At 44.1% G+C, this 25826-nt stretch overlaps 2 protein-coding genes across 2 annotated transcripts in view; both read right to left on the bottom strand.

Annotated features, from left to right (window-relative positions):
- Nucleotides 1-1255: 1255 nt before the first annotated feature.
- LOC139577797 (NACHT, LRR and PYD domains-containing protein 5-like) overlaps nucleotides 1256-25826 on the bottom strand; it is a 138331-nt gene continuing 113760 nt past the window's right edge. Inside the window, exons 12-18 of the mRNA XM_071404971.1 lie at nucleotides 8767-8831; nucleotides 8420-8634; nucleotides 7978-8231; nucleotides 7602-7736; nucleotides 7346-7478; nucleotides 7233-7262; nucleotides 1256-6504 (exon numbers count right to left, since the gene is read on the bottom strand). Coding sequence (XP_071261072.1) covers nucleotides 6104-6504; nucleotides 7233-7262; nucleotides 7346-7478; nucleotides 7602-7736; nucleotides 7978-8231; nucleotides 8420-8634; nucleotides 8767-8831 — 1233 coding nt within the window. The 3' untranslated portion in view covers nucleotides 1256-6103. The remainder of the gene's footprint in view (nucleotides 6505-7232; nucleotides 7263-7345; nucleotides 7479-7601; nucleotides 7737-7977; nucleotides 8232-8419; nucleotides 8635-8766; nucleotides 8832-25826) is intronic.
- Nucleotides 11480-23087, bottom strand: LOC139577948 (ribonuclease inhibitor-like). Its single transcript, XM_071405069.1, has 8 exons — nucleotides 23057-23087; nucleotides 18344-18476; nucleotides 15945-16118; nucleotides 15599-15772; nucleotides 13073-13246; nucleotides 12820-12993; nucleotides 12480-12653; nucleotides 11480-11537 (listed from the first exon to the last, which is right to left on the bottom strand). The coding sequence occupies exons 1-8, from the start codon at nucleotides 23085-23087 to the stop codon at nucleotides 11480-11482; spliced, it is 1092 nt and encodes a 363-aa protein (XP_071261170.1).

Here is a 25826-nt window from a genome sequence, read left to right as displayed (position 1 = left end):
CAGAACTTAAACATCAACATATCTGATGTGGAAAAATATCAGCGACTCTGTGAATGGTGAATGGTGGTCCTCAAGAGCTTTTGATGGTGATTTGATGGTCTCCAGAATGGGAAAGGTTGGGAACCACTGAGATAGACAGTCACATCTGTGAGGTAACATGATAGGATGGGAACCGCTGAGATAGACAGTCACATCTGTGAGGTAACATGATAGGATGGGAACCGCTGAGATAGACAGTCACATCTGTGTGGTAACATGATAGGATGGGAACCGCTGAGATAGACAGTCACATCTGTGTGGTAACATGATAGGATGGGAACCGCTGAGATAGACAGTCACATCTGTGTGGTAACATGATAGGATGGGAACCACTGAGATAGAGAGTCACATCTGTGAGGTAACATGATAGGATGGGAACCGCTGAGATAGACAGTCACATCTGTGTGGTAACATGATAGGATGGGAACCGCTGAGATAGACAGTCACATCTGTGAAGGTAACATGATAGGATGGGAACCACTGAGATAGACAGTCACATCTGTGAGGTAACATGATAGGATGGGAACCACTGAGATAGACAGTCACATCTGTGTGGTCACATGATAGGATGGGAACCGCTGAGATAGACAGTCACATCTGTGAGGTAACATGATAGGATGGGAACCACTGAGATAGACAGTCACATCTGTGAAGGTAACATGATAGGATGGGAACCACTGAGATAGACAGTCACATCTGTGAGGTAACATGATAGGATGGGAACCACTGAGATAGACAGTCACATCTGTGAAGGTAACATGATAGGATGGGAACCACTGAGATAGACAGTCACATCTGTGAGGTAACATGATAGGATGGGAACCGCTGAGCTAGACAGTCACATCTGTGAGGTAACATGATAGGATGGGAACCGCTGAGATAGACAGTCACATCTGTGTGGTAACATGATAGGATGGGAACCACTGACCTAGACAGTCACATCTGTGAGGTAACATGATAGGATGGGAACCGCTGAGATAGACAGTCACATCTGTGAGGTAACATGATAGGATGGGAACCACTGACCTAGACAGTCACATCTGTGTGGTAACATGATAGGATGGGAACCACTGAGATAGACAGTCACATCTGTGTGGTCACATGACAGGATGGGTAACCAATGATATACAATGATTCTGCAAACCCCAAAACAGACTGATTAGAATGTATAGTAGATGACATTACATTGAACTAATCACAGTAATCAGAGACCAACTCACATACACAGTTTAAACAAAGACACACACCGAATGTATTACATGTATTTGACAGGGATTTTGCACATCAATCAACATTTCTGTAAATGTGCCAGATTTAGCCAGCTAGCTAGTTTTTAAATGTAGTCCCTGGGCAGGTAGATAAACATAAAAAAATACATTAAAAAACATTTGGTAAAACATTGTGTATAGATGGGGGCTGATTGTCCTTCAGCCACTCTCAAGTCATTGGTAAAGGAGTGACAGGTTACACAGCTCCTTATGTCTGTCAATGCTCAATGTGTTCCAGACGTGAGGCTCTCACTGAGAAAGCTGCTGATAGTCTGAGGTGGTTGTGTTGATGTTCAGTCTCTCTCATGAACCTCTAACAGGCCAACACTGTACAATATATTCATAAAATACATTTATGTTGAATGTGTCTAGGACTGAAGGACCCTCCTGCTAGATAGGGGTCCAGCTAGGTACCTAGTGGATGACTGACCCTCCTGCTAGATAGGGGTCCAGCTAGGTACCTAGTGGATGACTGACCCTCCTGCTAGATAGGGGTCCAGCTAGGTACCTAGTGGATGACTGACCCTCCTGCTAGATAGGGGTCCAGTTAGGTACCTAGTGGAGGACTGACCCTCCTGCTAGATAGGGGTCCAGCTAGGTACCTAGTGGAGGACTGACCCTCCTGCTAGATAGGGGTCCAGCTAGGTACCTAGTGGAGGACTGACTGACCCTCCTGCTAGATAGAGGTCCAGCTAGGTACCTAGTGTAGGACTGACTGACCCTTCTGCTAGATAGGGGTCCAGCTAGGTACCTAGTGGAGGACTGACCCTCCTGCTAGATAGGGGTCCAGCTAGGTACCTAGTGGAGGACTGACTGACCCTCCTGCTAGATAGAGGTCCAGCTAGGTACCTAGTGTAGGACTGACTGACCCTTCTGCTAGATAGGGGTCCAGCTAGGTACCTAGTGGAGGACTGACCCTCCTGCTAGATAGGGGTCCAGCTAGGTACCTAGTGGAGGACTGACTGACCCTCCTGCTAGATAGGGGTCCAGCTAGGTACCTAGTGTAGGACTGACTGACCCTCCTGCTAGATAGGGGTCCAGCTAGGTACCTAGTGGAGGACTGACTGACCCTCCTGCTAGAAAGGGGTCCAGCTAGGTACCTAGTGGAGGACTGACTGACCCTCCTGCTAGATAGAGGTCCAGCTAGGTACCTAGTGGAGGACTGACCCTCCTGCTAGATAGGGGTCCAGCTAGGTACCTAGTGGAGGACTGACTGACCCTCCTGCTAGATAGAGGTCCAGCTAGGTACCTAGTGGAGGACTGACCCTCCTGCTAGATAGAGGTCCAGCTAGGTACCTAGTGGAGGACTGACCCTCCTGCTAGATAGGGGTCCAGCTAGGTACCTAGTGGAGGACTGACTGAACCTCCTGCTAGATAGGGGTCCAGCTAGGTACCTAGTGGAGGACTGACCCTCCTGCTAGATAGGGGTTCAGCTAGGTACCTAGTGGAGGACTGACTGACCCTCCTGCTAGATAGGGGTCCAGCTAGGTACCTAGTGGAGGACTGACTGACCCTCCTGCTAGATAGGGGTCCAGCTAGGTACCTAGTGGAGGACTGACTGACCCTCCTGCTAGAAAGGGGTCCAGCTAGGTACCTAGTGTAGGACTGACTGACCCTCCTGCTAGATAGGGGTCCAGCTAGGTACCTAGTGGAGGACTAACTGACCCTCCTGCTAGATAGAGGTCCAGCTAGGTACCTAGTGGAGGACTAACTGACCCTCCTGCTAGATAGAGGTCCAGCTAGGTACCTAGTGGAGGACTGACTGACCCTCCTGCTAGATACTGGTCCAGCTAGGTACCTAGTGTAGGACTGACTGACCCTCCTGCTAGATAGGGGTCCAGCTAGGTACCTAGTAGAGGACTGACTGACCCTCCTGCTTGATAGGGGTCCAGCTAGGTACCTAGTGGAGGACTAACTGACCCTCCTGCTAGATAGGGGTCCAGCTAGGTACCTAGTGGAGGACTGACTGACCCTCCTGCTAGATAGGGGTCCAGCTAGGTACCTAGTGGAGGACTGACTGACCCTCCTGCTAGAAAGGGGTCCAGCTAGGTACCTAGTGGGGGACTGACTGACCCTCCTGCTAGATAGGGGTCCAGCTAGGTACCTAGTGGAGGACTGACCCTCCTGCTAGATAGGGGTCCAGCTAGGTACCTAGTGGAGGACTAACTGACCCTCCTGCTAGATAGGGGTCCAGCTAGGTACCTAGTGGGGGACTGACTGACCCTCCTGCTAGATAGAGGTCCAGCTAGGTACCTAGTGGAGGACTGACCCTCCTGCTAGATAGAGGTCCAGCTAGGTACCTAGTGGAGGACTGACCCTCCTGCTAGATAGGGGTCCAGCTAGGTACCTAGTGGAGGACTGACCCTCCTGCTAGATAGAGGTCCAGCTAGGTACCTAGTGGAGGACTGACCCTCCTGCTAGATAGAGGTCCAGCTAGGTACCTAGTGGAGGACTGACCCTCCTGCTAGATAGGGGTCCAGCTAGGTACCTAGTGGAGGACTATCTGACCCTCCTGCTAGATAGGGGTCCAGCTAGGTACCTAGGGGAGGACTGACCCTCCTGCTAGATAGGGGTCCAGCTAGGTACCTAGGGGAGGACTGACCCTCCTGCTAGATAGGGGTCCAGCTAGGTACCTAGTGGAGGACTGACTGACCCTCCTGCTAGATAGGGGTCCAGCTAGGTACCTAGTGGAGGACTGACTGACCCTCCTGCTAGATAGGGGTCCAGCTAGGTACCTAGTGGAGGACTGACTGACCCTCCTGCTAGATAGGGGTCCAGCTAGGTACCTAGTGGAGGACTGACTGACCCTCCTGCTAGAAAGGGGTCCAGCTAGGTACCTAGTGTAGGACTGACTGACCCTCCTGCTAGATAGGGGTCCAGCTAGGTACCTAGTGGAGGACTGACTGACCCTCCTGCTAGATAGGGGTCCAGCTAGGTACCTAGTGAAGGACTGACTGACCCTCCTGCTAGATAGGGGTCCAGCTAGGTACCTAGTGGAGGACTGACTGACCCTCCTGCTAGAAAGGGGTCCAGCTAGGTACCTAGTGTAGGACTGACTGACCCTCCTGCTAGAAAGGGGTCCAGCTAGGTACCTAGTGTAGGACTGACTGACCCTCCTGCTAGATAGGGGTCCAGCTAGGTACCTAGTGGAGGACTAACTGACCCTCCTGCTAGATAGAGGTCCAGCTAGGTACCTAGTGGAGGACTAACTGACCCTCCTGCTAGATAGAGGTCCAGCTAGGTACCTAGTGGAGGACTGACTGACCCTCCTGCTAGATACTGGTCCAGCTAGGTACCTAGTGTAGGACTGACTGACCCTCCTGCTAGATAGGGGTCCAGCTAGGTACCTAGTAGAGGACTGACTGACCCTCCTGCTTGATAGGGGTCCAGCTAGGTACCTAGTGGAGGACTAACTGACCCTCCTGCTAGATAGGGGTCCAGCTAGGTACCTAGTGGAGGACTGACTGACCCTCCTGCTAGATAGGGGTCCAGCTAGGTACCTAGTGGAGGACTGACTGACCCTCCTGCTAGAAAGGGGTCCAGCTAGGTACCTAGTGGGGGACTGACTGACCCTCCTGCTAGATAGGGGTCCAGCTAGGTACCTAGTGGAGGACTGACCCTCCTGCTAGATAGGGGTCCAGCTAGGTACCTAGTGGAGGACTAACTGACCCTCCTGCTAGATAGGGGTCCAGCTAGGTACCTAGTGGGGGACTGACTGACCCTCCTGCTAGATAGAGGTCCAGCTAGGTACCTAGTGGAGGACTGACCCTCCTGCTAGATAGAGGTCCAGCTAGGTACCTAGTGGAGGACTGACCCTCCTGCTAGATAGGGGTCCAGCTAGGTACCTAGTGGAGGACTGACCCTCCTGCTAGATAGAGGTCCAGCTAGGTACCTAGTGGAGGACTGACCCTCCTGCTAGATAGAGGTCCAGCTAGGTACCTAGTGGAGGACTGACCCTCCTGCTAGATAGGGGTCCAGCTAGGTACCTAGTGGAGGACTATCTGACCCTCCTGCTAGATAGGGGTCCAGCTAGGTACCTAGGGGAGGACTGACCCTCCTGCTAGATAGGGGTCCAGCTAGGTACCTAGGGGAGGACTGACCCTCCTGCTAGATAGGGGTCCAGCTAGGTACCTAGTGGAGGACTGACTGACCCTCCTGCTAGATAGGGGTCCAGCTAGGTACCTAGTGGAGGACTGACTGACCCTCCTGCTAGATAGGGGTCCAGCTAGGTACCTAGTGGAGGACTGACTGACCCTCCTGCTAGATAGGGGTCCAGCTAGGTACCTAGTGGAGGACTGACTGACCCTCCTGCTAGAAAGGGGTCCAGCTAGGTACCTAGTGTAGGACTGACTGACCCTCCTGCTAGATAGGGGTCCAGCTAGGTACCTATTGGAGGACTGACTGACCCTCCTGCTAGATAGGGGTCCAGCTAGGTACCTAGTGAAGGACTGACTGACCCTCCTGCTAGATAGGGGTCCAGCTAGGTACCTAGTGGAGGACTGACTGACCCTCCTGCTAGAAAGGGGTCCAGCTAGGTACCTAGTGTAGGACTGACTGACCCTCCTGCTAGAAAGGGGTCCAGCTAGGTACCTAGTGTAGGACTGACTGACCCTCCTGCTAGATAGGGGTCCAGCTAGGTACCTAGTGGAGGACTGACTGACCCCCCTGCTAGAAGATCCACACTTCCAGGAGGCTGCAGAAGGAGAGAGGCTGTGTGGTTGGTCCTTCAGTAAGTTTATTGTTATTATAGTGGTCATGTTTGATTGACATTTTCTGTACGTTTTTGTGACCCTGAATTAAAGCAACAGACAGCAAGAACATGTTGAACCATCCTTTCTGTCTACTCTGCCTGGTCTCCCCACCTCCAGGGGTTGACTACAACTGTTGATCTGAAGCTCTGTCCAAAGACAGGGGTCCAGCTTCCCAAGAAGGATGATCATCCTGGAACTTGACTCATTTCCTTTTCTCAACACCATGTCGATGATGTCACGTGCCTTCTCTGCCCTCTTAGCTATCACCTTCACTGACTCCATTTCCTCCTGGTTGATGACTGTGTGTTGCAAGAGTCTGTCCAGCAGACCATCCAGGACAGGTCCTGATACTCGTTTCACAAACTCTGTCCGCACAGAACGCAGCTGGTGCTCTGCAGAACCAGTCGGACTGCTCACAGCTGGACCTCCTGCCCCCAACACAGCACCTGAGAGAGTCAGGTTACAATATAACTACTTTTGTTAATTCACATTTCAGACATTTAAAAGCAGACTTCTTTCCAAATGATAAAAGTCCGACTTGTATTATTGAATCTTAGCACTAAGAACACATTCTGTAACAATAACGACCTGCATCAATGAACACATCACACCACTATGGTTTCATTCATATCGGTTTCACAGAAAAAGAGCCTGGGGCATTCAGAACCAGGCTAATCTACATCAGGTCCTGGAGGAGATGTCATTGGGTCATTCAGAACCAGGCTAATCTACATCAAGTCCTGGAGGAGATGTCATTGGGTCATTCAGAACCAGGCTAATCTACATCAAGTCCTGGAGTAGATGTCATTGGGCCATTCAGAACCAGGCTAATCTACATCAAGTCCTGGAGGAGATGTCATTGGGTCATTCAGAACCAGGCTAATCTACATCAAGTCCTGGAGGAGATGTCATTGGGTCATTCAGAACCAGGCTAACCTACAACAAGTCCTGGAGGAGATGTCATTGGGACATTCAGAACCAGGCTAATCTACAACAAGTCCTGGAGGAGATGTCATTGGGTCATTCAGAACCAGGATAATCTACATCAAGTCCTGGAGGAGATGTCATTGTTCTTGAAGACAGTCTTTTATTAATCAGGATTAGTCCAGGTCCTACTGTAAACCATGTTGACTGTTCCTCAAGTCATTGGTTTGTATCGCTCATGTTTACTTACTAGTTGAATGGGTTTCAGTGATGTATTCATCTGAAAGAAACAGAAATAGGTTATATCACTCTAAAGAGCATCTGTCAGAAAATAACAAAGTTATGATTGACATATGCTCCTACCTATTGGTACCATCTCTCTCCATACTGTCCTCTCATCATCCCCGATTAACTCCATCTCAATGTCAACCCCTGTGTTTCCCATGATCATCTTACAACAGCTTGGTGTGGTGTCTGCAGGTAACAGCTGAATCTTCTGTAGGAGGCCATATGGTGCAACGATTGAGACATCAGACAGAGAGAGAGAGAAATAGAATGATATTCCAGTTATTCATATACAATATGACAGATTCATGTCCTCAGCCTGATAAAACTGCACCTCTGGATTGATGGAAGTGGAGAGGGGATTCTTGAGTGCAAACCAACTGTTCAGCTTTAAGGACCCGTTTGGACTTGACAGGACCAATTCTGAATATCCTTTGGACACCTGATTTTTCTCCCGTTCCTGAACAGCCTACAAAATTAGCAATGTAGTAGTCAGTCAGAACAATGTAGTCTCATAATTCACACAACTTGCAGCTCACTGAGAAACCAATGTTGGTCATAGTTTCTATTGTATTAATGAATGTTACTACAGAAATAGATTTCTCACAGAGCTGCATGTTGTCTTTGTAATCTAGAGATTTTCAACAAACTATCAGCTTTCCTTTAGTAAGTTTCAACATACTGTTGTCACTTCAATTATAGTGCCTCACCTCTTTCTGACTGGAGTTTCTGAGGAGCAGGTACAGCCTTGAAATTACTGTTGACCTTTTTACTGCCAAATAGAGGACCACGTCACAGTGGACGTTCCAAGAAAAGATATAGCTCAGTATCAGAGAGATAGCTGAGAACTTGGGATGGAGAATCTTAGCATGGAATCTGGTGACCTCATGCACTTCCTCTAAAGACACTCCATGTTCCTCTACATGAAGAATCTTCATCTCATTCCTCAGGGAAGGGTTGGTCCCTGAACAACACAGTACAAAGGAGACAGAAAGACAAATATTGTACTATTCATCCAACTAAAAGGCAAAGAATATGCAGTACCAGATCACAGTAAACTCAAACTCCAAGAATAGTTAATTCATTATCTCAGGAAGTGAAACTCAGTTACATGGAAATGTCTTTCTGAATACTATTTCTATATGGTTTTACCTAAACAGACAAAGTGTGGCAGATGAACTTCCTCCAGTTCACCTAACTCCATAGTGATGTCCAGCAATGGACCACCTTGTGTGTACTGCATGTCTTTCAGAAGTTGACTGTAGGGTTCCCAGTTCCTGAAGTGATACTTCAGAATGACATCTCTCTCACACAGCCAGCGGAGACCAGACACTGTGCACTCATAACTCCCTTTGGGTGTCCTGTGCCTGAGGGCAACATCAAGATATGGTAGAGAGGGTCAATGGTTTAATGGAGAGGTTGGATTAGAAGACTATTCCCAAAGGTAATGGGGAAATACACTAGCAAGTGGAATGAAATGTTAAAAGTAGTTATTTTACCTGAACATTGTCACTCCCTGGACAGTGGAAGTCAAGGGTTCAATCTGAAGCCAGTGTGTGGAGTCCTGAACAAGGACAAGCATGTCAGTAATACATATGGGGCCTGTTTCCTGGACACAGATTGAGTCTAGTGCTGGACTAAAAAGCATGCTCAATGGAAGTTTCAATAGAAAGTTCTTTAAGGTCCAGGACTAGACTTAATCTGTGTCTGGGAAACTGGCCCATTAACCAAAGTAACTAATCTAATGTATTTATTCAATATTACATGGAATGCTGGTGATTTATCAATTAAACTGTCTAATGACAAAATATGACAACAGCTAAAATCCTGCATGCCTACAAGCAGAACACAGGACTGTCTATATCCCAGTATGAATGGTTGGTCAGTACACACCTGGCTTTGAGACTGTGCCTGACTCCTGTAGGTATGTAAAAGTAAAAATTGACATTATGACTTACCTCACTATCGTCACAAGTCTTACAGCTCTGAAGAATCCCTGAAGTCAAAAGTAGTAGTTGTTTTAAATGGACAATCTCATGTACTAATGAATGAATAATTATTAAATAGACTTGTTATAAAAATGAATTTAAGTGAGCAACAGTCTCAGAATGTACACTCATTAGCCTCCCATAATCTGACATTAGTGTTGTATTAATTAATGTTTGTGGAAGCAGGAAACAACATCGTTCTGGTCCATGTTTTGTAGATGTTGGGGTCTGATTTCTGGTAGATCCTAGGATGAGAGCTTAAAGGTAGAGTCAGCTAAATGATGATGTACGAGCAGCACCACAGATATTGAGATGAGCAAGATGCCTGACTTCTCTCTCACACAGTTTCTGCTCATGTGCAAGTGTTCTCTTCACTCTCTTACAGAGTGGTAGTCACGGAACCAAAACAGCAGAGAAGTTTAGCCTTGCGTTCCAATGCTCTTTGTTGTTGTAGAAAATTGACCCACTATGCGATTTACTTTGTGCATCTACGTCATATTGCTGACTCTACCTTTAAGTTTGTTTTGACCAAATAGATCGTGATTGTGTTCCTTGCCTGGGAATCAACTATAATGAACGCTTTAAAACTATTTTGATTTAAAAACAATTAAATCAAATAACGCTCACATTTCTCAGGTCCAGACTTGATACAACACTCTCCACCATGGTCTCTGGTGTCCTCAGGTCCAGGCTTGATCCAACACTCTCCACCATGGTCTCTGGTGTTCTCAGGTCCAGGCTTGATCCAACACTCTCCACCATGGTCTCTGGTGTCCTCAGGTCCAGGCTTGATACAACACTCTCCACCATGGTCTCTGGTGTCCTCAGGTCCAGGCTTGATCCAACACTCTCCACCATGGTCTCTGGTGTTCTCAGGTCCAGGCTTGATCCAACTCTCTCCACCATGTTCTCTGGTGTTGGTAAAGCAGAAGGATAGACTGTGATTAAACTAAATACAACTTATAAAGGCTTTATATAGCATACATACAGTCTTCATAAGCAATACAAAGGGTGTATAAAGGGTGACAAAACAGCTCCCTATGTAGGGTGCATTGACTAAATGTGACATAACCCACTATGTCACCTTCCATAAAGTCAATACTGATGGTGATATTTAACTAGGCAAGTCAGTTCAGAACAAATTGTTATTTACAATGAAATCTAACTGTCTGTAGGTCCAACAGAACACATTAAAACACACCACTACTACTAATCTAACTGTCTGTAGGTCCAACAGAACACATTAAAACACACCACTACTACTAATCTAACTGTCTGTAGGTCCAACAGAACACATTAAAACACATCACTACTACTAACCTAACTGTCTGTAGGTCCAACAGAACACATTAAACACACCACTACTACTAATCTAACTGTCTGTAGGTCCAACAGAACACATTAAAACACACTACTACTAATCTAACTGTCTGTAGGTCCAACAGAACACATTAAAACACACCACTACTACTAATCTAACTGTCTGTAGGTCCAACAGAACACATTAAAACACACCACTACTACTAATCTAACTGTCTGTAGGTCCAACAGAACACATTAAAACACACCACTACTACTAATCTAACTGTCTGTAGGTCCAACAGAACACATTAAAACACACCACTACTACTAATCTAATTATAGAAATGATTCCAGAGAGAAACAAATGATAAACAAATGATAAAACATATATATGACTCACCTCTGAATGTGTTGGTCATCTATCTGACACAGGGTCACTGAGGATGAGGAGGAGTAAACCCCAAACAGAAACCCAAATCCAGGACAGAGGGGTTCAGTGAATGTGGTGTTTCTTGTGTAAAGGTGTTTTAGTGTACCAGAGGAGGACACACTATAGAAGGACAAAGTACCAGCTGGCCAGTCCAGATACACACCAACTCTCATAGAATCAGGACGATTGATGGATCTCCTACGGACTCCAGCTTGGAAAAAGTGATAATGACTGTCAGAGCAGACTAAACACCAGGACTCCTTATTGTGTCCAATCCGACTGTCATCTCCAGCTCCCTTCCTCATCATTCCTTTGTACACCACACCAATGACAGTCATGCCACCATCCAGGTACCTATCCATCTCCACCTCCCAGTAATAACGACCTCCAGATAAGCCTTCTCTGCAGAGAACGTGGGAATGATAGTCAAATCTGTCTGGATGGTTTTCATAATGCTGCTTCTCTTCCACCAATGTCACCTTCCTGTTCCCCTCAGACAGTAGCAGGTTTGGGTTTGCTGTATTTGAGTCCAGGGTGAGATGACAGGCATCTGTAGACAAAAGGAGAGTTTAATCAAACCACGTCTTCATATAAAATGTTGTTTTGTAGTTACAGAACAAGTATTGATTAGTTACTATGTTACTATAGTTCTGAGTATTCAGTTAATTAGGATTGAAGAGACTTACATTTCCTGCACCCTGATTTCAGCCTGCACTGTCCACCATGAGCCACACTGTAGGAGAAACAGGTTATTGACTGACAAAGACCTAATAAGGCAGTCAACATTTAAACCATATTGTTGTGTTCTGGGGCACTATCCAAGTTCATTACTAGAGACATACAGGTATTCTATCCTACCTACTGCATACAGAATGGAGTACAATTCATTACTAGAGACATACAGGTATTCTATCCCACCTACTGCATACAGAACGGAGTAAAATTCTTTACTAGAGACATACAGGTATTCTATCCTACCTACTGCATACAGAATGGAGTACAATTCTTTACTAGAGACATACAGGTATTCTACCCTACCTACTGCATACAGAACGGAGTACAATTCTTTACTAGAGACATACAGGTATTCTATCCTACCTACTGCATACAGAACGGAGTACAATTCTTTACTAGAGACATACAGGTATTCTATCCTACCTACTGCATACAGAACGGAGTACAATTCTTTACTAGAGACATACAGGTATTCTATCCTGTCTACTGCATACAGAATGGAGTACAATTCATTACTAGAGACATACAGGTATTCTATACTACCTACTGCATACAGAACGGAGTACAATTCCAACAGGAAATCAGAGATACAGAAGAAGAGTGTTCATGTGGTGATGATGTATGCTGTGTTGGAGTGCTCAGCCTGCTGAGAAAACTTCCCCTTAATTCTACCATCATGTCCTCATGTTACTGACCCTACTACACTACATATGACACAACCGCTGCTCACACTATTAGGACATCTATTCTGACTTACTTCAGCTTCATCGGTTTATATGTGGGATCCACCAGAGCAGCTGAAAGCAGTCCCCCTGCAGAGTCTCCTGGGTGATTGTAGCTCAGGTCCAGCTCTTTCAGGAGGGAGGGGTTTGACCTCAGAGCTGAAGACAGAGCAGCACCGCCCTCCTCTGTGACCAGACAGCCAGACAGCCTACAGAGACACACAACAGCTCTCTAGGTTGATGTACTGGTGTCAATCATCTTGTAGGACACCCATCCATTTGTCCATGACACAAATATTGTGAAGAAACATCAGATTTTCAGAGTATTTGTTTTACTAAGCTCAGTACCGACCTGACTGAAACAGCTGTACTTACCCCAGTGTGTGTAGTTTACAGTCTGGATCCTCCAGTCCAGCAGACAGCAGTGTAACTCCTGAGTCCTGCAGGTCATTGTCTCTCAGCTCCAGTTGTTTCAGTTGTGAGTTGGGTGAACTCAGGACTGAGGCCAGATCTGAACAGCAACCCTCTGTCAGACCACATTGACCTAGACTAGAGGGTAGAAGAGCACATGATTAACACATGTTTAAAACATCCACATAATAACTCATACTGAAGATATTTAACTCACACTAGTGTCTGTATGTTGCAGAGTGGACTGATTAGTCCAACACAGAGCAGCTCCACTCCTCTGTCTCCCAGGTCATTGTAGCTGAGGTCCAGTTCTCTCAGGTGGGAGTTTGGTGTCTGCAGAGCTGAGGCCAGAGTCTCGCAGGATTCATATGTGATTTTACAGTCAGCTAGTCTGGAGAGAGGAGATATGTCGATACACTGTTAAATATGCAAAGCTTTAAGAATAATGAGATGCATTAAGACAATAACAGAAGGACATGATTAACCAATGTTAAAAACATACTTTTTACAACCCTTTTAATTTTCTAAGATATGTTTATTTATTCATATATTTTTAGTATACGTTTTTACAAGATGAGTAATGAGAAGAGAATCGTCCAGCTCATTGGGTCTCTCTACACCCCCCATATGCCATGTCATGAAATATGCAGACAGACGGATTAAAAGTATGTTTACATTGTAATACTTCTGACAGACAACTTCTATCTCCGCCCATAACTTTTGGAATTATAGCATTCCCAGAAAGCATGAATTATTGACTCATTGTTAGTTTTACACTTAAGACATGACTCTGTCGTTGTGCTGTGGAATTTGTTCATTTTGTCTTGTGTAATAAATTCTATACATTAGTTTATACTGGATTAAACGTACATTTTTGCTAACTTTAATTTCATTAGTTATGTTCCAACATTCCCTCCATCTTGTGCCAGTTATTTTTAAGTCTTGGTTCCAATAGTTAATATTTTTTTTCAAAAAACAAATACTAACTCACTCAAGATATTTAACCTTAGTTTGATATACAGTTGGGAGAACAAGTATTTGATACACTGCCGATTTTGCAAGTTTTCCTACTTACAAAGCATGTAGAGGTATGTCATTTTTATCATAGGTACACTACATCACATTGTATGATTTTTAAGAAATTAATTTGCATTTTATTGCATGACATAAGTCTTTGATACATCAGAAAAGCAGAACTTAATATTTGGTACAGAAACCTTTGTTTGCAATTACATAGATCATACGTTTCCTGTAGTTCTTGACCAGGTTTGCACACACTGCAGCAGGGATTTTGGCCCACTCCTCCATACAGACCTTCTCCAGATCTTTCAGGTTTCGGGGCTGTCGCTGGGAAATATGGACTTTCAGCTCCCTCCAAAGATTTTCTATTGGGTTCAGGTCTGGAGACTGGCTAGGCCACTCCAGGACCTTGAGATGCTTCTTATGGAGCCACTCCTTAGTTGCCCTGGCTGTGTGTTTCGGGTCGTTGTCATGCTGGAAGACCCAGCCACGACCCATCTTCAATGCTCTTACTGAGGGAAGGAGGTTGTTGGCCAAGATCTCGCGATACATGGCCACATCCATCCTCCCCTCAATACGGTGCAGTCGTCCTGTCCCCTTTGCAGAAAAGCATCCCCAAAGAATGATGTTTACACCTCCATGCTTCACGGTTGGGATGGTGTTCTTGGGGTTGTACTCATCCTTCTTCTTCCTCCAAACACGGCGAGTGGAGTTTAGACCAAAAAGCTCTATTTTTGTCTCATCAGACCACATGACCTTCTCCCATTCTTCCTCTGGATCATCCAGATGGTCATTGGCAAACTTCAGACAGGCCTGGACATGCGCTGGCTTGAGCAGGGGGACCTTGTGCGCTGCAGGATTTTAATCCATGACGGCGTAGAGTGTGTTATTAATGGTTTTCTTTGAGACTGTGGTCCCAGCTCTCTTCAGGTCATTGACCAGGTCCTGCCGTGTAGTTCTGGGCTGATCCCTCACCTTTCTCATGATCATTGATACCCCCCGAGGTGAGATCTTGCATGGAGCCCCAGACCAAGGGTGATTGACCGTCATCTTGAACTTCTTCCATTTTCTAATAATTGCGCCAACAGTTGTTGCCTTCTCACCAAGATACTTGCCTATTGTCCGGTAGCCCATCCCAGCCTTGTGCAGGTCTACAATTTTATCCCTGATGTCCTTACACAGCTCTCTGGTCTTGGCCATTGTGGAGAGGTTGGAGTCTGTTTGATTGAGTGTGTGGACAGTTGTCTTTTATACAGGTAACGAGTTCAAACAGGTGCAGTTAATACAGGTAATGAGTGGAGAACAGGAAGGCTTCTTAAAGAAAAACTAACAGGTCTGTGAGAGCTGGAATTCTTACTGGTTGGTAGGTGATCAAATACTTATGTCATGCAATAAACTGCAAATTAATAACTTAAAAAAACACGGCGAGTGTTTACAATGTGATAAATACAATGTGATTTTCTGGATTTTTGTTTTAGATTCCGTCTCTCACAGTTGAAGTGTACCTATGATAAAAATTACAGACCTCTACACGCTTTGTAAGAAGGAAAACCTGCAAAATCGGCAGTGTATCAAATACTTGTTCTCCCCACTGCATTTATCACATTTGATGAATGTTCCTACATATTTACCAAGATGTTCAAATAATGTTAAAAACCTAAAACATACTAGCTACATACAAAATATATAAACACACAGTGGATACTGAAGATATTGAACTCACACTAGTGTCTGTATGTTGCAGAGTGGACTGGTTAGTCCAACACAGAGCAGCTCCACTCCTCTGTCTTCCAGGTTATTGTAGCTGAGGTCCAGTTCTCTCAGGGGGGAGTTTAGTGTCTGCAGAGCTGAGGCCAGAGTCTCACAGGAATCATATGTGAAGTTACAGTCAACCAGTCTGGAGAGAGGAGATATGTTGATACACTGTTAAATATGCAAAGCTTTAAGAATAATGTTATTCATTAAGACAATAACAGAAGGAAATGATTAAACAATGTTAAAAACATACACATACTTACTACATACAAAATATATAAACACACAGTGGATACTGAAGATATTTAACTCACACTAGTGTCTGTATGTTGCAGAGTGGACTGGTTAGTCCAACACAGAGCAGCTCCACTCCTCTGTCTTCCAGGTCATTGTTGCTGAGGTCCAGTTTTCTCAGGTGGGAGTTTGGTGTCTGCAGAGCTGAGATCAGAGTCTCACAGGATTCATGTGTGATTTTACAGTCAACCAGTCTGGAGAGAGGAGATATGTCGATTAGAGGTCGGACGATTAATTAGGGCCGATTTCAAGTTTTCATAATCGGTAATCAGCATTTTTGGACGTTGATTATGGCCGATTAAATTGCAATCCATGAGGAGACTGCGTGGCAGGCTGACCACCTGTTACGCAAGTGCAGCATCAAAAGGACCTTGTTCCTGCAAGGGGCCAAGGTAAGTTGCTAGCTAGCAATTAACTTACCTTGTAAAAAACAATCAATCTTCACATGATCACTAGTTAACTACACATGGTTGATGATATTACTAGTTTAACTAGCTTGTCCTGCGTTACATATAATCAATGCATTGCCTGTTCATTTATCATCGACTCACAGCCTACTTCAACTTCGCCAAACGGGTGATGATTTAACAAAAGCACAATCGTTGCACAAATGTACCTAACCATAAACATCAATGCCTTTCTTAATCAATACACAGAAGTCTATATTTTTTTTAAATCTGCATATTTAGTTGAAAGAAATTCATGTTAGCAGGCAATATTAACTAGGAAAATTGAGTCATTTCTCTTGCGTTCAGTGCAAGCAGAGTCAGGTTATATGCCGCAGTTTGGGCCGCCTGGCTCGTTGCGAACTGTGTGAAGACCATTTCTTCCTAACAAAGACCGGAATTAATTTGCCCAAGTTTTACATAATCATGACATAACATTGAAGGTTGTGCAATGTAACAGCAATATTTAGACTTAGGGATGCCACCCGTTCGATAAACTGCGAAACGGTTCCGGATATCACTGAAAGAATAAACGTTTTGTTTTCGAAATGATAGTTTCCGGATTTGACCATATTAATGACAAAAGGCTCGTATTTCTATGTTTATTGTATTATAATTAAGTATATGATTTGATATTTGATAGAGCCGTCTGACTGAGCGGTGGTAGGCAGCATCAGGCTCGTAAGCATTCATTCAAACAGCACTTTACTGCGTTTGCCAGCAGCTCTTAGCAATGCTTGATCACAGCGCTGTTTATGACTTCAAGCCTATCAACTCCTGTGATTAGGCTGGCAATACTAAAGTGCCTATAAGAACATCCAATATTCAAAGATATATGAAATACAAAAGGTATAGAGAGAAATAGTCGACGCGTCATAATTCCTATGACAATTTGCGGCTGAACTTGAAAGCGGTTCCTAAGTTATTTTACCGTTCATGTCTTCCATAGAGAATGTCTTGATCTACTTCAAATACGGTCTGTGTTTTGTGCAGGCTTAAAACGCCTCGGCGTTTTGATAGTCGTGTAAATCTGGCTAGGATAAGGTAACGTTTTTCAACATATTTTAAGAAATCCACTCTACAATTAAAAAAAGAAATATTCGCTTATATTTATCCATTATTGATCAGAGTTACCTTGTCCTATGGATATCTACACAGTTATTAAATTGTTAAGGTGGTGTAAGCCTACACGAAACACAGACCTGATTTGAAGTGAATCTAAAAATATCCTATGGAATATATGAATGAAGGAACCGCTTTTCAGATTTTGCTGGAAGGTGTCATGGGATTTATGACTCACACTTTGGTAGTCAATTCATACCCATTATTAAAATAGGATTCCCTGCATATAGAAATTACAGTTGTTTTCAACATTCATCACAGGTAACTTCAACTGTAGTTTTATTATTCAAACAGTTGAGAGTATTTGTGTCTCCTAAGCAGACTCTTCAGTATCCTTGTCACTTCAGAGAGCTGTGTGTGTATGATTATATTCATTTTACAGATAGCAGAGAAAAGCAGAGCACCAGTGTGGGACAATTACATTGAATTGGCACCAGGGAAAGCAAGGTGTCATATGTGATAATTGTCATTATTACAAAATATATTTAAAAATAAAAAATAAAAATAAAAATCGCCCGATTAATTGGTCTCGGTGTTTTTTGGTCCTCCAATATTCGGTATCGGCGTTAAAATCATAATCGGTCGACCACTAATGTCGATACACTGTTAAATATGCAAACCTTTAAGAATAATGAGATACATTAAGACAATAACAAAAGGACACATGATTTACCAATGTTAAAAACATACTATCTCACTCAAGATATTCAACCTTAGTTTGATATATTTATCACAATGTATGTATGTTTCTGCATATTTACCAAGATGTTCAAATAATATTAAAAACATACACATACTAACTAAATACAAAATATATAAAACACACAGTAGACACAAGATATTTTACTCACACCAGTGTCTGTATGTTGCAGAGTGGACTGGTTAGTCCAACACAGAGCAGCTCCACTCCTCTGTCTTCCAGGTCATTAAAGCTGAGGTCCAGTTCTCTCAGGGGGGAGTTTGGTGTCTGTGGTCTCCTCCTCTCTTTCCCCAGAGAGACTCATTTTAGAGGCAGTTGTCTCTTCTCTCTCCCCAGAAAGACTCATTTTAGAGGCAGTGGTCCCCTCCTCTCTCTCCCCAGAGAGACTCATTTTAGAGGCAGTGGTCTCCTCTCTCCCCAGAGAGACTCATGTTAGATGCAAGTCACAACTCACTCAGCTACAATAAGAAATAACAGAACAGTCAATATTTCTGAACATTGTTGAAGAACCATTAGCTGCTTATGGCTGAGATCCCGTTAACGGGATCGATATGACAACAGCCAGTGAAAGTGCAGGGCGCCAAATTCAAAACATCAGAAATCTCACAATTAAAATTCCTCAGACATACAAGTATTTTACACCATTTTAAAGATAAACTAGTTTTTAATCCCACCACAGTGTCCGATTTCAAAAAGGCTTTACAACGAAAGCACACCAAACGATTATGTTAGGTCTGCACCTAGTCTCAGAAAAACACAGCCATTTTTCCAGCCAAAGAGAGGAGTCACAAAAAGCAGAAATAGAGATAAAATTCATCACTAACCTTTGATGATCTTCATCAATGACACTCATAGGACTTCGTGTTACACAATACATGTATGTTTTGTTCGATAAAGTTCATTTTTATAATCCAAAAATGTCAGTTTACATTGGCGCTTTACGTTCAGTAATGTTTTGCTTCCAAAACATCCTGTGATTTTGCAGAGAGCAACATCAATTTACAGAAATACTCATCATAAATGTTGATGAAAATGCAAGTGTTAAGCACTGAACTTTAGATAAACTTCTCCTTAATGCAACCGCTGTGTCAGATTTAAAAAATCTTTACGGAAAAAGCACACCATGCAATAATCTGAGTACAGCGCTCAGAGACCAAAACAACCATACAGGTACCCGCCATGTTGTGGAGTCAACAGAAGTCAGAATAGCATTATAAATGTTCACTTACCTTTGATGATCTTCATCAGAATGCACTCCCAGGAATCCCAGTTCCACAATAAATGTTTGATTTGTTCGATAAAGTCCTTCATTTATGTCCAAATACCTCCTTTTTGTTTGCACGTTAAGTACACAATCCATACTCACGACGCGCGGGCAAGTCCAGGCAAAAGTTCAGACGAAAAGTCCTATTACAGTTTGTAGAAACATGTCAAACGAAGTATAGAATCAATGTTTAGGATGTTTTTATCATAAATCTTCAATAATGTTCCAACCGGAGAATTCCTTTGTCTGTAGAAATACAATGGAACATAGCTAACTCTCACGGGAGCGTGCGAGACAGAGCTCGTGGCACTCTGCCAGACCCCTTACTCAATGAGCTCCCATTCCCCCCTCCTTCATAGTAGAAGCATCAAACAAGGTTCTAAAGACTGTTGACATCTAGTGGAAGCCTTAGGAAGTGCAATATGACCAAAATCCCACTGTATATTCGATAGGCAAAGAGTTGAAAAACTACAAACCTCAGATTTCCCACTTCCTGGTTGGATATATCTCAGGTTTTTGCTTGCCATGTGAGTTATGTTATACTCACAGACATCATTCAAACAGTTTTAGAAACTTCAGAGTGTTTTCTATCCAAAACGACAAATAATATGCATATATTAGCAACTGGGACTGAGTAGCAGGCAGTTTACTCTGGGCACCTTATTCATCCAAGCTACTCAATACTGCCCCCAGCCATACAAAGTTTAAAAACACATTTACTGTCTGAGGTCAAAGAGTTAAATCAAACTTCATATTGTATTCAAAAATACACAGTCCAATATGTTGTTCATTTGATTTGACTTTGATCCCCATTAGCTGACTCCATAACAACAGCTAGTCTACCTGGTTGGCCCCCTGACTTCATAACAACAGCTAGTCTACTGGTTGGATCCCCTGACTCCATAACAACAGCTAGTCCACCTGGTTGGATCCCCTGACTCCATAACAACAGCTAGTCTACCTGGTTGGATCCCCTGACTCCATAACAACAGCTAGTCTACTGGTTGGATCCCCTGACTCCATAACAACAGCTAGTCTACCTGGTTGGATCCCCTGACTCCATATCAACAGCTAGTCTACCTGGTTGGATCCCCTGACTCAATAACAACAGCTAGTCCACCTGGTTGGATCCCCTGACTCCATAACAACAGCTAGTCCACCTGGTTGGATCCCCTGACTCCATAACAACAGCTAGTCTACCTGGTTGGATCCCCTGACTCCATAACAACAGCTAGTCTACCTGGTTGGATCCCCTGACTCCATAACAACAGCTAGTCTACCTGGTTGGATCCCCTGACTCCATAACAACAGCTAGTCTACCTGGTTGGATCCCCTGACTCCATAACAACAGCTAGTCTACCTGGTTGGATCCCCTGACTCCATAACAAAAGCTAGTCCACCTGGTTGGATCCCCTGACTCCATAACAACAGCTAGTCTACCTGGTTGGATCCACTGACTCCATAACAACAGCTGGTCTACCTGGTTGGATCCCCTGACTCCATAACAACAGCTAGTCCACCTGGTTGGATCCCCTGACTCCATAACAACAGCTAGTCTACCTGGTTGAATCCACTGACTCCATAACAACAGCTCGTCTACCTGGTTGGATCCCCTGAACCATAACAACAGCTAGTCTACCTGGTTGGATCCCCTGACTCCATAACAACAGCTAGTCTACCTGGTTGGATCCCCTCACTCCATAACAACAGCTAGTCCACCTGGTTGGATTCCCAATAGCTGACTTCATAACAACAGCTAGTCTACCTGGTTGGATCCCCTGAATCCATAACAACAGCTAGTCTACCTGGTTGGATCCCCTGACTCCATAACAAAAGCTAGTCCACCTGGTTGGATCCCCTGACTCCATAACAACAGCTAGTCTACCTGGTTGGATCCACTGACTCCATAACAACAGCTGGTCTACCTGGTTGGATCCCCTGACTCCATAACAACAGCTAGTCCACCTGGTTGGATCCCCTGACCCCATAACAACAGCTAGTCTACCTGGTTGGATCCCCTGACTCCATAACAACAGCTCGTCCACCTGGTTGGATCCCCTGACTCCATAACAACAGCTAGTCTACCTGGTTGGATCCCCTGACTCCATAACAACAGCTAGTCTACCTGGTTGGATCCCCTGACTCCATAACAACAGCTAGTCTACCTGGTTGGATCCCCTGACTCCATAACAACAGCTAGTCTACCTGGTTGGATCCCCTGACTCCATAACAACAGCTAGTCTACCTGGTTGGATCCCCTGACTCCATAACAACAGCTAGTCTACCTGATTGGATCCCCTGACTCCATAACAACAGCTAGTCTACCTGGTTGGATCCCCTCACTCCATAACAGCCCCGTTTCGGGGGGGAAATCCATTACAGCAAAGTACTTAATTAATTGTTAACCAGACATTATTTGATATTGATATAAACATGCCTGCATTGGGTCTTTACAGCTAGAATCCTTAGTTGCTACATCCATTTTTGGACTTATAAATGAATGATATACTGATTAATTCTTGAAGAATCTAACTTATACATGTCTTATGAGCTCAGTTCAACTGTTGTCCTCCCTCAGAACCCAAAATATAAGCTTGTTTTACTCCAATGTTTGTAAAAACACCATAGCCTTAAAACATGGTTAAAACTGTCATTTAATGTAATGTATGTTCAGTCCTAGCATCCATAGCTCCATCTATGAATTTAAAAACCCTTCGCCTACAATGGTCGCGCCCCCGCGGAAATCAAATTAACATAAAACAATCCCCATCGAATTTTTTTTTTTGTATGATATCGCCCTTCGGCATCTGCGTGGAAGGTGGTAGAGCTAGAGCGGTGTTTGTCAGACCATGAGACATCCTGAAAATCGTTTTTCTCACATAATGTTACGTAGCGTCCGAACGGTTTGGCCTACAAACTAAACTCGGCAAAAAAAGAAATGTCCTCTCACTGTCAACTGCGTTTATTTTCAGGAAACTTAACATGTGTAAATATTTGTATGAACATAAGATTCAACAACTGAGACATAAACTGAACAAGACATGTGACTAACAGAAATGGAACAATGTGTCCCTGAACAAAGGGGGGGTCAAAATCAAAAGTAACAGTCTGGTGTGGCCACCAGCTGCATTAAGTACTGCAGTGCATCTCCTCCTCATGGACAGCACCAGATTTGCCAGTTCTTGCTGTGAGATGTTACCCCACTCTTCCACCAAGGCACCTGCAAGTTCCCAGACATTTCTGGGGGGGAATGGCCCTAGCCCTCAACCTCTGATCCAACAGATCCCAGATGTGCTCAATGGGATTGAGATCCGGGCTCTTCGCTGGCCATGGCAGAACATATAAGTATTGAGATAAACTTTTGTTATTGACCAAATACTTATTTTCCACCATAATTTGCAAATAAATTCATTAAAAATCCTACAATGTGATTTTCTGGATTTTTTTTCTCATTTTGTCTGTCATAGTTGAAGTGTACCTATGATGAAAATTACAGGCCTCTCCCATCTTTTTAAGTGGGAGAACTTGCACAATTGGTGGCTGACTAAATACTTTTTTGCCCCACTGTATCTGCACTGTCATTGGCTAGAATGCTCCCACCTGATCTTGCCTCCTCCTGACTGCCTTCCATTTTTTAATACATTTATTTTAATTGATAGAGCAGCCACTATAGTACCTGGTCAATATAATGGATAATCTGATAGAGCAGTCACTATAGTACCTGGTCAATATAATGGGTAATCTGATACAGCAGCCACTATAGTACCTGGTCAATATAATGGGTAATCTGTGCACTGGGGCAACAAGCGGATACAACGGTGACACACGTCCCATTTCGACTCCTTGTCTCTGTCAAATATTATATATTATATTGACAAGATAGCTGATTGACCCTCTAAGAAAGGAAATACATGACCTCAATGATTAAAGGCAGGCGAGATCAGGTGGGACCATTCTAACCAATGAGAGGGAATACAGTCATATGAACCATAGGCGGAAATCCCGGGGGGGACGGGGGGGACACGACCCCCCCATCCTGGGAAAAATATGATTTGTCCCCCCCAATATATCACTGTAAACATAACTATGTAATTTCAATAAAATTAATAACACGCAATGAAAGCACTTGTGCTGATTATAGACACTTAATAGCGCGTTTCTAAGTTTCAAAAGATTGCGACCCCCCTCCCTTTGCCTCACAATGGTTTGATCCACTGCCAGTTCCTTATCTGGCAGGTAACAGAGGGTTCGTATCGACTGTCTGAAAGGAACTCAATGCACGTAACTGACGTGAGGTTAGTCCAGTCAATCGCGCCATAGCAATGTATTTTTTTTTTAGATGTTGGTGTAACAGTATAACTTTACGTCGTCCCCTCGCCCATACCCGGGCGCGAACCAGGGACCTTCTGCACACATCAACAACAGTCACCCTCGAAGCGTCGTTACCCATCGCTCCACAAAGGCCACGGCCCTTGCAGAGCAAGGGGCAACCCTACTTAAGTCTCAGAGCAAGTGACGTAACTGATTGAAATGCTAGTAGCGCGTACCCGCTAACTAGCTAGCCATTTCACATCCGTTACATTGGCAGGGTTTACACACACACTAGCTGAATTTGCAGAGCTAGTGGGCAAACATAAACTATTAAGCTAGCTAGTACCTATTCCATTTATGTGGCGTCGTCATAGTTAAATTGTCGCTATGGGACTTTGAAGTACATGTGTGCCGATCTTGGAGTAAACTGACGATAGCAAAAATTATAGCAAACACCACAGAAACGGAATTGGTGCTCGCTAGCTTTGCAAATTCAGCTATTGTTGGAAGCCAGCCAATATGAAACAAACTATATTAAAATCACCAAAGGTTGCAGCATATGTTGTGTAAATGGTGAACTCATACAGCTGTCAACTCTTGTCACTGCAATCCGTTTCACATTTGCTAGTTACCTTTTAGATCGAAGCACATATAGAATGATAGAATGATAGAAGATAAGATGATAGAAGCCCATCTCCTACTGTAAATAACCTACACACTGTGTGTGTGTTTGTGCAGCTAGCCAGCCTGCCAGATAGAAAAATGTCAGAAAAAAGTTAAAATACAGACATCAGAGTATTTTTCAGTACACCAAAACGCAAAGTAAGAACTCTAGTAGCCTAATCTCAAAGACTAGTTGATAAGATGTTCATTAGAAAGAAGTGAAATGCTAATGGAAATGTTTCACAATGATGTCATTAGGCAAAGCAGGCAACAGATGGCACACAGACAGCAGAGCTGGGGACAGATATGCAGGGACAGACTGGCAGAGACAGGGAGTCTCAGGTAAGTTTGTTGAGTCTTTGTTTGGCAACATTATGAAATTATCTCTCTTTTTTAGACTTGTAAAATAGGGACATAATTGGAAAATGCCATGGATACCCCCACTCTCAACTTAAACTGGTGACTGAACTAAGATTTGTTTACGGCAATGGTATTGCTGTTGTGATTAATTGTGTTGTTTTGGGTACCGGTAGTTCGGAGTACGGCAAACACCTTATTTCTTTTCTAGGAGACAGACTGTGAGTCAGTGAGGGTGGTGAAAGGGAAAGAGCCAAGGAGAGAGACTTCAGAGGACAGTGTCACAGCCACGGCAGGACCAGGTGTCCCTTGTTGCCAGCAGCACCAGTATAGGGGACAGTGGCACAGCATTGTCCAGTTACCTCAGTGATGGCACAAAACCATATCAGCCACACCCACAATTTATAGAACTGCAAACTATTGCCAACAGTGTTGACGTTTCAAGAGAGATGGTTTCGCGATTTCCCCTGGCTACATTATAATCCATCAATAAAAGGAGTGTTGTGTTTTCACTGTAGCCAAGGGTTTTCAAGCCAGCCATCTTTTGGCCAAAGAGCAGATGCTGCCTTCATTAGTGCAGGATTTAGGAACTGGAGAAAAGCCATTGACAAATTCACAGCACATCAAAACTGCCAAACCCACCGCCACTTTGTAACTGTAACAGCACACCAACTAAATCCAATCAGTGTCCAGTTATCCAGCGCGTGGGGTAAACAGCAGGAGGATGCAAGCTACCTTGCACTGTATGAGAAAGCAACAACATTGATTGAATCCATTGAGTCACACTCAAGACGATTTGCTGGCAAAGCAGTGGATCACTATAGGGCAGAATTTTTTAAAGTGTTGGATGGTGTGGAGGTTCAGTTTGGCGACCGTTTTGACCAGGACAGTCTAAACGTCCTGCACAAGTTGGAAAGAGCGCTTCTTATGGGGGAGTTGGATGAGTCTCTAGATCAGTACCCTGAGCTAAACATAGATTCTCTTTCAGTGCAGATCCCTCTCTTTCACAACAAATACCCCTGTAGCAGCAGTGGAGAGG

This window comes from Salvelinus alpinus, chromosome 6 (assembly GCF_045679555.1).
Source record: "Salvelinus alpinus chromosome 6, SLU_Salpinus.1, whole genome shotgun sequence".
Lineage (NCBI taxonomy): Eukaryota > Metazoa > Chordata > Actinopteri > Salmoniformes > Salmonidae > Salvelinus > Salvelinus alpinus.
This window is presented reverse-complemented; position numbering and strand designations above follow the sequence as displayed.